The sequence below is a fragment of the Abrus precatorius genome, unplaced genomic scaffold, assembly GCF_003935025.1.
Source record: "Abrus precatorius isolate BTA unplaced genomic scaffold, Abrus_2018 Scaffold11, whole genome shotgun sequence".
NCBI lineage: Eukaryota > Viridiplantae > Streptophyta > Magnoliopsida > Fabales > Fabaceae > Abrus > Abrus precatorius.
Window position 1 is genome coordinate 25,929,075 of NW_020874303.1, and position 14,849 is coordinate 25,943,923.

Sequence of the window (14,849 nt, forward strand, 5' to 3'; positions counted from 1 at the left end):
TATAGTAATGTAGTATAGTTACAGCAAATGAAAAGGAACTGCCTACCTTAACTGAGAATTATAACCCAGGGCATTTCTAGTAACTTCATTATACCGAACAATATCTCACACTCAAGAGTTAAAACTCATAAATATATAATAATAGTGATTTTTTTAATCTTTCTTATATAAATGCATCTTTTAAAATACATTTAAAAGATAAAAACAAGTAATTAAAATTATCCCCATGATTTGTTAAAAAATAGTTTGTTTGTAACCTGAAAACAACACACTTTACATATTATTCTTTAAGTGTTGTTAGTATTATTTATTAATCAAAATTTTACTTTAGTAAAAATATCTATATTTAATATTATTACAAATTAGTAAAGAAACTTTTAATAAACAATATCAACGAAACGTAAAAAACTAACATTAAATTATCTTATCTTGTGTTAGAAACTTTGGTGGAAGTATGGGAGATCCAAAATAACAGGGAACAGCAAGAAAACAAAATGTTAATTAAGCCACACGTAAAATTCCAGTATATAAAGTGACTTTTCGCTTTTGCCTTACAAAAAATTGTGCTGCGAGGTCAATCTTGATCCACCTTTTTTTGTCTCAGTTGTCGGCTATACTAATCAACTACCCATAAGATACTCAATCAGCCCCCTCTTTAAGTCAATTAATTGTACAGAATTACTACTGTAACACCCACCCACGCACGTCAACAAAAAATTCAAGATAAACGTTACCTTTAACTTTTTCAGACTAAGTATACGGATTTCAAATTAATATTTTTTATTAAAAAATACATATATATCTTTTTAAAATATATTTTTTATTTTTTAAATGTGTCACTTTTATATAAATTTTGAGCAGAAAGATTTATAAACAGAAATAATCGGCCGGAGTTTAAACTTTCAATTCCTTCTTCAAATTGTACAGTGTTTTGGCACAGACCAGAGTATCATTTTAAGGCTAAAAAAGAACCCAGGAAAATAAAAATTCTAAAAATCAAATAGGAATTGGAGCTTCTATTAATGAATCACCTTTGGTATCTGGTTAACAAATATACTTGAATACAAGGAGAATTATTCCATGCTTTGGAGTGTAACCTAAGTATACCCCTTGCTTTATCTTTCAAATAGGAAGCACAATCCGCTTGCATCACCATGCAAAGCTTTGACACAGCACCAACCCTCAGCATCTCCTGAACAACCTCTTTTGAAGCTGAGAACTTAGAAATCAAAGAAAATATATGAAGAGCTCGATCATCAATTGTTGGAGAAACCCTGAGTGTCCTTTTAGAAATCACAGCAATGCCTGCAGCATGCTGCACAAACTGTTCTCTTCCATCAGCACAAGAACACAAATGTGCCAGAAGAATGAAAATGAGTTCTGTTAGGTTCTTTTCTGGTTTTTCAAGTGCAAGCTCAACAAGTTCAACAACTGCACCTGCTTCCACAATCTTCATTCTATTTCTTCCCAAAGGACACGTTTCTATAAGCACATGCAATGCAGATTTAATAGCTTGTTGAGAGAGTGCTCTATTTTTCATAACACTTACAATTACTCCAAAGAATTCAAGCTTCAAATTTCCTAAAGGGGTTGAATCTTTCACTTCGATAACCATTTTCAGTATAGGCATTGCTTCGTTGATTATCTTGACCTTGTTATTAACATGAAGTTGCAAAACCCAAGTCAACGAGTTGAGAAAGTCAATGTTTTCACCAACCATGAGCTTCATGTTGTTGTTGTTGTTGTCGGCCACAACGGAAGGGCTCCAAAGTAGACGAAGGATTCTCAGAGCTTCTTCGAGGCACGACGTCGTTTTACCTTGCTTGAAACTCTTTATGATTACGTGAACCATAGCTTCATCTACTCCTGCTGAAGCCATGCACCTTCTGTTCCTCTCACTCTCTATAGCAAGAGCGTGCAATTTTTCCAATGCCGTTTGAGAGTATCGAGGAACTTGGAGATCCTTCACGAGTTTCTCAACATGGGTCTTGGCAAGAGGGGATTTTGGGGTTGGAATTTGATCAACCCCATTGGCTTCGTTTGCTGAGCACCACGCTTGGATTAGCCTGCGAAGTGTGTGGTTAGGGGTTAAGAACTCTAAGCTTCTTGGTAATGGTTGCTTTGTGACAGGACAAGAACATTCTTTTGACGTTAGCAACCAGTGTTCGATGCTTTCTCTGTCGTATGTTATGCCTGTAACGGTCGTCACGGGGTCCTTTATGATCTGAAGCGAAATGGGACAAACGAAAAATTCAGGAATTTCAATTTCGGCCATTGTATAAAAACAAATACAATGAAGTTATATTTTTGTTATGGTGATGTTTAGAGATAGAAGGAAGAAGAAAAAGAGGGGTTTCTTTCTTGGGTTAAGAGGATCGGTTCTATAAATATAAAGTTGCTAAAGATGATTAATGATACAAATGTACATGAATGTACTAGCGACAGCGCGGAAGAGATTTTGGGATAAACGGGTTATTATATAGTTCGTAAGTTTTCTTTGTTTTTGCCGGTCATAAATGCTTAATTAAATTTTTTTTGTCAATGGTGGGCTTGGTGGTCAAACCTTGCAACAACATATTGAAACAGTACAAAATAATGGCGTTTGAATATTGGAATTTTCTAGGTCTTCATCACGCTGTGGCATATGCTACGAATCAACTTGGTGGCCACTTGTTCACGTACGTCGGCGGCTCGTACTACAGCTTCGGTGGTTGATTTGGATAGTGTTTCAATTTTCAAACCACGAAGAGAGAGAGAGAGAAAGCCAAAAACAATTAAGTTTCAAACTTTGTGATGCTCACGTAAGGAATTTATATATAAATATTTATGGAGGATATATTTTTTTGTCATTTCATTCCATGTATTTCCTTTGGACCCACAACTCCCAGCAGAGTGAGCTAAGTTGAAGAAATAACGAGATGATTTATTTAAAAGTTAGTTTGTTTCCATTTTTTTAAAATTAAATAAAAATGTCATTATTTATACTTTTTAATTTTCTCTTTTATTAAAACAAAGCATTATATAGTAAAAATTCAGTTAAAATTTTCAGTTTTCCTAGAGTATGTATTTCTTTCCTTTATATAGCAACACCGAATTATATAATGTTAATTTTTTCATAATTTAAAATTTTGAAAATTAAAAATGAAGAAAAAGCTACCAAATAAGGAAATGTAAGCGCAAAAGATACTACACCAAAAATTTACTCCCACATGCGATTGATTGAGTTCAGCCCAAATATATTAATTATACTGATATGATTTATGGGTTTTAAATAAAAAAAATTGAATATAATAATAATACCATTTTAATAAAAGTATAAAAAAGAAAACAGCTTTATCGATGAGATGCATAGTATTTTACTTGGATTTAGGGTAGAAAATGGACTGATTAAGGGTAGATTTAATAATGGTTGAATTTGATATGTTTTCCAAATCTAAGAATTAAACATACGTGTATGAAAAATTTAAATATAGAAATAGATAAATGATGCACAAGTTTTCTTATGATTTGCACGAAAATTTTGGGAACTAATTTTGGTAAAAACGTTACTTTTCACTCTTACCTACCATACATGGTTACTTGAAATCTGACTGGTTAACATTAATTCATAACTTTTTGTATAAATACTTTTTGAACCAAATAGCGGGGCTGATTAAATATCACGTTTGTGCAGCAGCAGATAGATAGTAGATAGATAAATAAATACATAGAAATAGATATACAATTTAACTTTAAAAATTGAAGATTTTTCTTGGTTTATTTTTATTTTATTTACTATTAATTACAAATATGTTATCTTATTCGTTTTATTTTCTATTTTCTAAATATTTATAAATAAAAATTACTATTTTTTATATAGATCTTTAACAAAATAAAATAAAATGATAGTTTTGTAATTAAAAACATATTTCTTTGAAATCAATCACCCCTAAAAGGTTCTAAACTTCTATCTGTTATTTCTTTTTTTTTATAAAAGGGCTTTTATGGACATGTGAGAACAGGAAACAAAGTCCAAAATTCATTCCGAAATACAAAGAACAAACCAAATCTACCAAGCTTACACAAGGCCCAAAATAGTGAACTAAAGTCCAGCTACAAAATGATGGACTACACTCTCACCCCATCCTCTGGGCCATAATAACCATATGGAAAATAAAAAGGTTCCATTTACCACGAATCCACAAACCACAATGTACGTTTCTTCTTCTCTCACATTCTGACATTGTGGCATGAGCTACGTGTTTGGTGCAGAGTTAGCATCCAAGAAAAAGGGCTAGACTTTTCTTTCTAGCCTTCAGTAAAGTTGAAAGAGGGCGAAAAGGATTAGTAAAACGAGTCTTTGGCGAGAGTGGTGTAAGTGTATGATCATCCAAGTCAAATTGCCATGCATGATAGCCAGCATAAGCATCATAACAAGTGTATCCATAAACAGTGAAATAAATGCAATTACTTTTGCATCCAACTAAATCTCCAGCTGAAACTGAAAAAGAACAATCATCACCCAAAAACAACGCTTGGTCACCCAAGTTATCCACTGGAATCCATTGACCCTCGTCCTCATTTAACCTATAGACATTAAAATGCACATTGCAACCACGCACAGGAGGATTATCAACAAGGAGCAAATTCCCAAGAGAATTCACCAAGTACCTACCTCTATCATCATAATACTGAAATTCAGAACGAGTCCCTGGCGGGGCGTTGTACCTGACTTTTTGGCTTTGGCTACAATCAACCGAAAGGCACAACCCCTTTACATCCACTGCATAAAACTTGTTATTATGATAAGTTATGTCTATGTATTTGTTCCATACTTGGTTATCTTTTATTTGAGTCCATTTCTTCTCACTCACTCTACACACGCCCAATTTTCCACGTCGATGGAGTGCAATCACTGAAAGATTATCTCTCATGTCAGAAGCTACCACTTTCTTAAACATAGAAGTAGAACAAGCCCATGATTGATGGCCATCAAATTTGAGTTCATAAGCTTTGCTTACCTCGGAGACCCTCAAGTTCAACAGGTTCCAAACTTTGGGAAACTTGTGGTTGGTGAAACTCCCAAAGAGAGAGGGAGAAAGGGGGTCCTTGAGGCACACCTTACCGGCACATGTTGATAATTTCTCCACCCTCACCAACCATGACCTGGTATTCATGGTCTTTGAAGGCTTGGAAATCTTATAGATGGTGCTTTGTGTGAGAAGAATAGAAGAGGGTCGTAGGTCAGGGTCGATGCAAGTTGGTGTTGGAAGCTTGAGAGGGAATAATGGAGAGTGAAAAATGTTGTTGCTGAGAGAAGAAGAGGATCGCCATGTGCTACACACACTTCGGAAAAGAAGAAGATCGATGGGTGAGTGAAAGAGTTTAACTATGTGCTCTACCAAATCGTTTGGAAGATTAGACCACTTAGGTGTGCTTGATTCCATTGATTATTTTGGGTGTCCACTCTCAAGTACATGAAGAAGAAGGTTGAGTGGTGAGTGCCATTGTTGTCCACTATAATTGTCTTTGTGGGGCAAGAAAAAGAAGAAGAGAAGTCATTGTTCGAAAGCGGCATCGAAATTTGCCATGCAACAAGTAGTCCTGTTTCTAGTCTTCGTGGTTTCATCGGTGAAGTCAACTGATAAGTTGCCTCTATCCGACAAATCAAGCATCGACAAGTATTAATTTAAGGACTTCCTTTTACTATGCTACTATTTATTTATGGTCAAGGCATTATATATAACAAAATTTTGTACTTCAATGATGTATAGATTTATAATATATTTAATTTTATTAATTATTAATTTATAATATGGACTTTTAAAAAATTTAACATTTAAAACTGTTATTTTATATTAATTTAATTATTCTATAATATTTAATAATTGATAGATTATAAAATAATAAATTTAAAAATAAAAATATCATATGAAAATTTTAGTAAAACATTAATAATATATTAATATTATTAATCATTTATATTATATTATTAATTAATAGTATTTAGTATTTTCTATTTGTATTAGGCATATATTTAATAAAAGTATTAACTTACTTAAAAAAGAAATATTAAATTATTTATTTAGTTTTTAAAAATGTATTTAATATATATTTATTTATTAAAAAATATAAAATATCTAATAACAAGAGAAAATTAAAAGGGTAAAAAATGTAAAGGTAAGAGAGAAAGAAGAAAAGAAAAAGAGAAACTAGAATTTTAGAGGAAGAGAAAAAAAGAAATGACGAGTTCAAATGAAATTTCACAAACAATAAAAGTGAGTACGACGGTGAAGGAAAAAAAAAAGTTAATGTGCTAGATCTGAAGTTTTTGTTGTCAACGAAGGGATTAATGTTAATTTTGGGTAATAGAGGAATTGTTGTCAATAGCTGAATAGGTGTTTTTTCTTGAACTTGTGCTATATACACTGACTACTAAAGTTTCTAAACTCTATCTTTAACAATCTTCGTTATTTTTTTTCTGTTTTTCGCCCTTACTCTTGCTCCTTCTTCTTTTTTTTCCAAGTAAGCTTACATTTGGATTTATGCCTAAACTAATTTTTTTTTAATCTATTAGAGTTTCCAATATCAACATGTCTAAAATCATAATTGATAACTATGTTATCTTGTGAAAAAGTTTGGAAAAATATTAACGGAGAATGTATATAATTATAGTGGTTGATATTAGTGGTTTTTAGTGATAGTAATACTAAGGAAGAATGAAGAAGAAGAAAAATTTTTAGAATGAAGAACTAAAGTTTTTGACATGAGACAATCTTAAAAATTAACATAAAATAAAAATATATATTATACTATATATGATGCAATTATTTATGTATATAATTTAACGTGACATATCACGTGTTTATTTTATTATTGTGCGTAAATAATAATAAACAATAAAAAAGGTAAACATCAGCATAATATATTTAAAATTTTAAAAACTAAAATATCTGATACTTGTTATTTTAGAAATTAAAAAGAGAGTTTAATTTATATTTATTTTATTCTTTTTCTTATTAGACTTTGTAACTAGAAAATGATTTTTATTTTATGTAGTAATCAAAACTTTAAAACAAAATTGTATTATGCACCTCAAAAAAATTATTTATTAAAATATTGGAGTTTTTTCTATTTTTTATAAATTTTATTTTTAAAAGTAAAAAATAATAAAATTTGTTTGTTATTATAAGTTTTTCTTTCTTAAATTTTTTTTAAAAAATAAGATAAAGTGTAAATAAGGATGAAAATAAAGTAATAGTAAAAAGAAAGATCAACAAAAAAAAAGCTCTCACCAAAGAGCAAAAAAAATCTATCATATATATATTAAAAAAAAAACTTCACAGAAGAAGAGAAAACACATGAGTTTAGCCTTTACCTTTGAAGGTTATAATTTCAAAATTGTACCAACCTTAGGTTTTTTCTTTCGATATTAAAGCCACGCTCCCCATCATAAACTTGCAAAAATGCCCTACATCCCTCAACCATTCTCTTTTCTTTTCAAGATAAATGTTATATCATGACATTAATACCTCTTATCCCTTTTTTATTGCAAATCTCAATGCTACTTATTTTTATATTCTAAGAGATAAAAAAAATTAAGAATATCAAAATAGAGTGGGCTCTGTAATGTCAAACTAATTTCACTTATGTCAGAGGCAAAATTGGCCCATATTTTGACATGTGACATCAACAATTCCCTGGTATCCAATTTTAAATTTGATTTTAAAAAATTAGTTTAAAAAATTGTAGAGGCAAAACTACCTGGAATCTTAACCTTAATGCATGTCATAATCTCTCTAGTTTTGCCTATTTGATGTACAAAACTCCTTTAAAAAAATAATTAAGTTTGATATCTAACAAGGTGCAAAACTAAGAATGATATTATAAAAAACATTCAAATAAAGAATTTATTTAAAAATATTAATATTTTAATAAATTTTTTAAATTTTAAAAAATTAAAAAATCTAAACAAATTATGAAGATATTATTTAAAACATCCATCTTAAAATTGTGTTTTCTAAGCAATCCATTCACAATTATTTTATTTAATGCATACTAAAATTGTACCAAAATATGTGTTTTTCACTTTCCTTAAATGTCCCTTCTTCTCTGCTCCTTTCTCTATTCGTTGTATATGTTTTCTAATACGTTTATATATATATATATATGAATCCCATCTTGTCCCTTCTTTCATGTACAAGAAAATACATATTTTGGTGTAATGATTTTATTGAAACAATGGTCGGTCATAATGTAATTATTTTTCTGTCTTTTTTCATAAGATTTTTTATTATATATATATAGATCGTAAGTGAAGAAACATGAATGAATCGTAATCTATAAATTTTTAGTCATATATGACGCGTATAATTGAACAATACTGTAAAATGACAATGATTCTGCCCCACTGTTTAGAAGGGCTTGTAAAGAAACTCGACCAAGTCATCCAGCGGAGCTATGCCTACGTATGAGCCACAACCAGGAAGTGTCGTTGCTCAGTGGGACCCGCATGGAGCCCACTCCGTTCTTTTACTGTAAAGAATCTTGGTATTCCTTTCCTTTTTTTTTCCCAGTATACTGTGGCGTGGAATATATGTATGACATCTATCATATAAACAGCACAGGTTGCCCACATTTTCAATTTCCAAACAAGGTGCCATCGAGCTTATATCTTGAAATTAATATTGTCATACATACGGGTTGAAGTGGTGAACCCAAGGAAAAAAATATTGGGGGTAGCCAAAGAGTTTAGTCTCAATTTATCTAAAATTTCTTGATTCATCATGTTTTCAATTAGCATCCAATCCTCTTTTTCTCTTCATTTGTGTGATACTTGATAATCGGATAGAACTTCAAATATTTGTTCTTGCTAAGTTAAAATACTCTTGAAAGCGCGCGCTCAATTTTGTTAATTATGTATTTTAATTTGGATAACAGTAACTACATAATGGGACAAAACGAGTAGGGCTAGCTCCAGGACTTCTCGTTGCCTCGGTTATATATATATATATGACAATATTACAACTATCCTTATTGAACCGCTCTCGGTTCATAGTAAGGAAGAAGAAACAAGCCCGGTGGGTATAGAAAACAGTAACTTATCCCAAGGTAATACGAATTACACCATTGCCCTCAGACATAGTTTTATGAAATATCAAATTACTCATCCTTTGTATTAAAAGCATAAATTGGATCTAGCAAAGAACAGCTTTTGGTTTATTTTTATTGTGGGGGAGAGAGGCGGATTAACACGATAAATTGGAGTTTTACTTTGCATGCATGCAATATATATGCATAGTAGTGTAATGTGTCAAAAGTAAATACTAAAATAATTCATTCAATATCCTCGAACACTATTTTATGAAAGCGTCGAAATATTGCGCACATCCGTATATATATTACCTTTCATGCGTGTCTCCCACTAATAATTCCACCTTCACCCACTATTCTATACAACAGGCAAATGCAAATGCACATGAAACAAAAATTGCATGCAGGAATAATTAATCTCATAAAGCAATGCTTCTACTTCTTTACCCAAATAACTCTCGTGCAGATATATTTATATATATACCAAATCAAAAGAAATCATTCAAATCCTTCTACGTACCTGGCTATATCCAATACCATATACAATATATATATATATACCCTCCCCCAATTAAGTGTCCTATCATAATAATTAGCTAACTGAAATATTAATCTCTGCAAGTATAGTCCTGTACTACTATATATCCCATCTTTACCGGAAGCAAGCTTCCCCTCCCATGCCAGGGATATCAATATACCAGAATCATGACATATTTCATAAATCAGTGACTGTGTATGTAAAAACAATGCTCCTCTCCGTTACTTATTCTTCAGCAGCTAGCTAACTCTTATGGGAAGTTAATTAGTATGTTTAGAGAATAACAATCTGAACTGCGATTTTCTTCTTCTCATTAAGTATCCAATTTCAGAATTCTAGTCTAGCTAGCTATCCATCAGTTCTTAGGCCACGAAATCTGGCAATAACTGAGCAGCAAATCTCTTTCTGTTTTGAATGTCGATGCTCTCATAAGTGGTGCCTGAGTGAGAAGAAGGTGGAGTGTTGATAGCACAAAACTCATTTCCATTTGGTCCCATTTCAAGTCTCCTTCCCAAATGTATATTCTGTGAGAGAAATCCATGTTGAGTTCCTGAGATAGGAAGGTTTTCATTGTGAGGGAGTCCAAGAGTGAGAGAAACACCATTTCCGTGGAACCTTGAAGCTAATTGTTCAGTAGTAACGTTGAACCTGCTTCCAATGTCTTCCATGAAGAAGGCTCCAAAACCCCCACCATGGTTTGTATTGCCACTCATCAAAGGGTATCCATCTTTGTGGTGCCTTTCTATACCAAACTTTTTGTTGGCTTCTCTATTTGCATGCTCGCCATGCTTCATTTCCATGTCCACTGAAAGGATACTACTTGGAGAGTTCTGTATTTCCGAATTTCTTGGCTTGTTTGGACTCCTAATTTGCATGTCAGATGAACCTGCAAAATGGAAATTACCAGAGTGGGATTGAAGGGATCCTCCAATTGGAGACATTGAAGAGTTTGTTGAGATCTCAGTTGGAGAAGTAGTGTTTCGGTTGTTGAAGCTTTCTTGTTTTGATTGGAGATGATCGAGTTTAATAGCACTGATTGATTCCGGTGCAACATTTGCGGTTGACCCCAACTCCTTGCTGGACTCTTTTGATCTGGTGTTATCTGAACCATTAGCTTGTTCATGCTCCTTCATTTCTTCCATGTACATTTCTTCAACCATTGGTTTCCACAGCCGAACTCGGGCATTAATAAACCAGTTTGACACCTGCATTAAGCTTTAGAATATAAGAAACAACTTACATTACCATAATCGTTGTTATTACTTCATGTTACCGAACCACATGCAATATAAACCAACGGAAAAAAACAAAGATATTTTAGTAAATGGACCAAGCTTTTCAATGTTTTTATTACGGAAATTTGAGCTATGTATCCCTTAGTTTTTCCCTTTCTATAAACAAAGCGTCATTTTCCTCGTTGGCCCCTCCATACCACCCTTCTCAATGTGTTTAAAAAATGTGGATTTCCAAATTGAAATAAAACTGCATGGTGGATTCAACTATTTTTTTAAAAAATATTAATTATTTTTAGTTTTGTTAGTTTCTTAGAAGAGATTTTGACTATATATATCAATAAAAAAAAATAACTCATACCAAAAATGTACCAAATATATATAATGAGTTCTCACTATATCTTAGATTTTCCTTAATGGTAGATATGGTTGATCAAATATACCTGGCTCCTAGCAAGTCCAGTTTGTTTAGCAAGCATAACTTTATCGGAGTCCTTTGGATAGCTGCAGGCCAAAATTACAAACACTTTTAAGTTGACAGCAAGTATATGTAATATGCTACCCAAAAGTCATTAATATAATGAGACATGAAGGTTAATTAATTGTCCTTAAAAACACTATGACTAATAGTGGGAGATATATGTTACATACGGGTGAAGGAAATGCTCAAAAAGCCAAGCGCGAAGAATAGAAACGGCTCGTTCAGGTAAGCCTCTTTGGGGCCTCCAAGCATTCGGCTGAATCATTCCTAGCTGTTGAAGTGCCCGTTGTTGCCGGAGATGGTGGTCAACATACCTAAGCCTCGACCCTTCTACTTTAATTCCTAAGCAATCATCTTCTCCCAATGTCTTGCTCGTTGCCTTTATTTGTGCTGAGATTGCATCTTTAAGGCATCGAAATTGCTTTGATATAGTCTTTAGGGCAAGAGCTGTGTAAGATTTTGCCGCCCCAAATCCCGCGGCTTGCTCAAATGACGATATTATAACTTGCATTTGGTGGTAATATTGCCTGTACCTTTGCTCTACCTACAAAGTTCAAAACAGAAATATCATTAAGTAGAACTGATGTGATAAATATGCAAAAGTGTACAGTGAAGAGTTACACATGCAAACTCATTTTAAATACTCAAAATAGTACTTTTATATTAAAAATTATACATTTATCACATGAAAGTTGTAAAATATATAAAAAAAAATATTTTCTAACAATATTTTATTATTATTAATTAATCAACTCAATTATAAAAGTTAAAATTAATATTTTTATATAAAAAATGTCCTTTGAGAAAATTAAATCATTGAATGATACATACAAAGAAGAATTGGACCATATTGGTGAGTTCATAATTTAACTTTCCCCCACTCCCTCAATCTGAATCAATAATGGGTCACTCCCATGGTTCGGATTGTCACGGATAAATGCTGAAACCGACCCAAATGGGTCCAAACCCAAATTATTCTCTGACAGTACTCACCAGACCAAATTACTTTTCTCACCAGTTTCCTTTCCTCTTCATAATTTCAGGACACAAGTAAGAACTGAAAACGAGACAGCATCACTGTCAATTTCACTGACCCTCTGCCACTGTCACATTCTGATTATTCCCCCATCCTCTAAAAGCTGAATCGTACATAATTTTTTAATTACTGAATCACCAACCCAGAGCGAGTAACTGACAAAACCAAACCAAACCACACCACACTTAACTGATTACTTAATTAACTGTACTATCACAAGATCAAACACATATATGCAATTGCATGACAAATCCAAAATTCTCGGATATAAAAAATGGAATGTAAAAGACACAAAGTGCACGAAGTAATAACTAAACTAATTACCTCATCGAGCATGCTGACAAGCTTGGACTTCTTCATCTGAAGTTCTTGTCTCTGAGCAGTGCTAAGTTCAACTACTTGTTTCCCTGCACTGTTTTCTCCCCCACCACTTGAACCATCACCACCAACCCCAGATGTAGTAGATTCCCTATTCACTTTCACCTTCTCTTTATTTTCCTCTCTGTAGATTCCCTTCCCCACGTTAACAACTTCATCTAGAAGCTCTTGCGCGGCTTTCAAATACTTAGACCCCAACATGACGCCGTGCATACCCGAAACTCCGTTCGACGCCGACGACGGAGAGTTCCCGATTCCGGTTACGTGACCCGGAACGTCGACCTCCCCGGAAACCGACCTGTAAGCCGTTTGCTGCGACGAAAGGCTTAGCGACAACCCCTGCTGACTAGGCCGCCGGAAACCTCCGCCGCCGGAGCTGCTAGAGGGAGTTGCCGCCGCCGACGATGGTTGATCAATCACCTGACCCCATAAGTTATAGTGAACTCGTGGAGCTGCGGCGGCGGCTGAGGAGGAGAAGCCGTGGAAGGTAGTGATGTTCTCTTGGTTTCCGAACGACGAAGGTCGCGTGTGATCCCCGGAGTTAGTGGATCCGAGGATGCTTGTTACCCCTTGGATCAGGTGCTGTTGTTGGTTGGGGGAAGGTGAGAGTGAAGGCGCGTGGGGGAGGTTGGCGAGGTTGAGCGCGTTGGGATTTACGAGGAGCATGTTGGGCGTTGGTGGGTGCGGCGCGTCAGTGTAGGGTACGTAAGTTGGGTTCATAAGGTAAAGTGTTTGCAAACCATCTGCGGAAGATTGAATTTCAGAAGTGTTTCCGTGAAAGTACGTCGCCATGTTCTTTCCGTCAGTGACACTGTACGGAACACTTACAACTTTCTATGATTAGCCTTTCAATTCACCACTTTCTAGGATCCGTTCACTTCAATCTTCATTAGCCCATTACGTGTGTTTATTTTGGCGTGCTCAGTTTTGTTCAATCAATATAAATATATACACATACTGTTCCACAAATGTTGGCGCTTCCTTGCTAGTCACAGATCCTGAAAAAATAATAGCAAAACAATATGGACAAATAATTAACAAGAGCACCCCTTAAAAGTGAACTTGTTCTAACATGGATGAGGTGAAAGGGAAGTTGTATCCGGAATATGATTGTTTATGGGAAACTGATGATGGAAAATGGAAGAAAAGTGACAGATATGTGAAACCCAAAAATGATTTGATATCAGAAAATTAAAAAAAAAATGGAAACAGATCCCTTGAGAGAGGACAGGTATGTGTACAGAAATTGAGATGGGTGTGACCGTACCATATTCTGAATTAATAAATGGATAGAAGAAGCTATAATCTTGGCCTCCCACACGAGGAGGAAGAGAGGAAGGTAGAAAGGTGTTGTCTAGCTAGACAAAGTGTCCATCATCGCGGGGCATAGGATACAAAAGCCTTCCTTTTGCTTTCAGATGGATTGGGTTGGGTTGGGACTTCACTGAGAGTCTCAAGTTTGCTTGCTGGCTTCTGTCATCAGTATTCTCTGTAACTCTATCTTCTACAAGCGAAAATTCTTTATAATATTTTTAAAAAGATAGATGAGCGATCAGTGATGGCTGCCGAGATTGTGGTCCTATATTTTTTTTTCTTCTAATAGTATTAATTTATTCTGCTTAAAATTAATATTCGTGTAATTGTTTTTATTTATGAACAATAATTGACAGTTCAAAAGTAATTTTGTTGTTGTGACGCATACACTCTCAGGTCTAGCGTTTGCCTTATATGCGTGTTATCCTCCGCACTTTTTTGAGTTTCTCCCCGTTTCTCTTATTTTATTTTTTCAATATAATAAATGTAACTTTTTGTATGATTTAATAAGATAGAAGAGAAGAGAAAACATAAAATAATAAAACGAGCGATGTTATGAAAAAATATATAAAAATAATATAACTCTTATTTTTCGCTGTTTTGGTAAGCATAAAAGTTAGTAACAATCAGTAAAAAAAATTGGAAAAGCCCCCATAACATAAATCCATTGCACGCCTTTGTTTTGTTTAAAATAAACCAAACACCGAAGACCCACTTAAAAAAAAAATAGAAATCTAATTATGTTATCACAATTACGTACGACTTGTCATGAGCCGGAGAATATATATATATATATAA

The 14,849-nt window shown here is 33.7% G+C and overlaps 3 protein-coding genes across 3 annotated transcripts; all 3 read right to left on the minus strand.

Moving 5' to 3' along the window:
• Nucleotides 1-1,027: 1,027 nt before the first annotated feature.
• Nucleotides 1,028-2,275, minus strand: LOC113855923 (E3 ubiquitin-protein ligase PUB23-like). The gene has a single exon (XM_027487552.1). It carries the CDS (start codon nucleotides 2,273-2,275, stop codon nucleotides 1,028-1,030), a length of 1,248 nt encoding a protein of 415 aa, XP_027343353.1.
• A 1,978-nt stretch (nucleotides 2,276-4,253) lies between these two features.
• Nucleotides 4,254-5,426, minus strand: LOC113855924 (F-box protein At2g26160-like). Its single transcript, XM_027487553.1, has one exon. The coding sequence runs from the start codon at nucleotides 5,424-5,426 to the stop codon at nucleotides 4,254-4,256; it is 1,173 nt and encodes a 390-aa protein (XP_027343354.1).
• A 4,088-nt stretch (nucleotides 5,427-9,514) lies between these two features.
• Nucleotides 9,515-14,483, minus strand: LOC113855302 (BEL1-like homeodomain protein 1). Its single transcript, XM_027486887.1, has 5 exons — nucleotides 14,005-14,483; nucleotides 12,684-13,735; nucleotides 11,494-11,867; nucleotides 11,286-11,346; nucleotides 9,515-10,815 (listed from the first exon to the last, which is right to left on the minus strand). The coding sequence occupies exons 2-5, from the start codon at nucleotides 13,527-13,529 to the stop codon at nucleotides 9,973-9,975; spliced, it is 2,124 nt and encodes a 707-aa protein (XP_027342688.1). The 5' UTR covers nucleotides 13,530-13,735; nucleotides 14,005-14,483; the 3' UTR covers nucleotides 9,515-9,972.
• Between the last annotated feature and the right edge of the window lie 366 nt (nucleotides 14,484-14,849).

Excerpts from the sequence above, each read along its gene's own strand:
- LOC113855923 (XM_027487552.1), bottom strand. The coding sequence starts at position 2,275 with ATGGCCGAAATTGAAATTCCTGAATTTTTCGTTTGTCCCATTTCGCTT.
- LOC113855924 (XM_027487553.1), bottom strand. The coding sequence starts at position 5,426 with ATGGAATCAAGCACACCTAAGTGGTCTAATCTTCCAAACGATTTGGTA.
- LOC113855302 (XM_027486887.1), bottom strand. The coding sequence starts at position 13,529 with ATGGCGACGTACTTTCACGGAAACACTTCTGAAATTCAATCTTCCGCA. Across the intron at positions 11,868-12,683 it reads TTGTCAGCATGCTCGATGAG|GTAGAGCAAAGGTACAGGCA; the intron begins GTAATTAGTTTA and ends TGAACTTTGTAG. Across the intron at positions 11,347-11,493 it reads TTTGAGCATTTCCTTCACCC|CTATCCAAAGGACTCCGATA; the intron begins GTATGTAACATA and ends TTTGGCCTGCAG.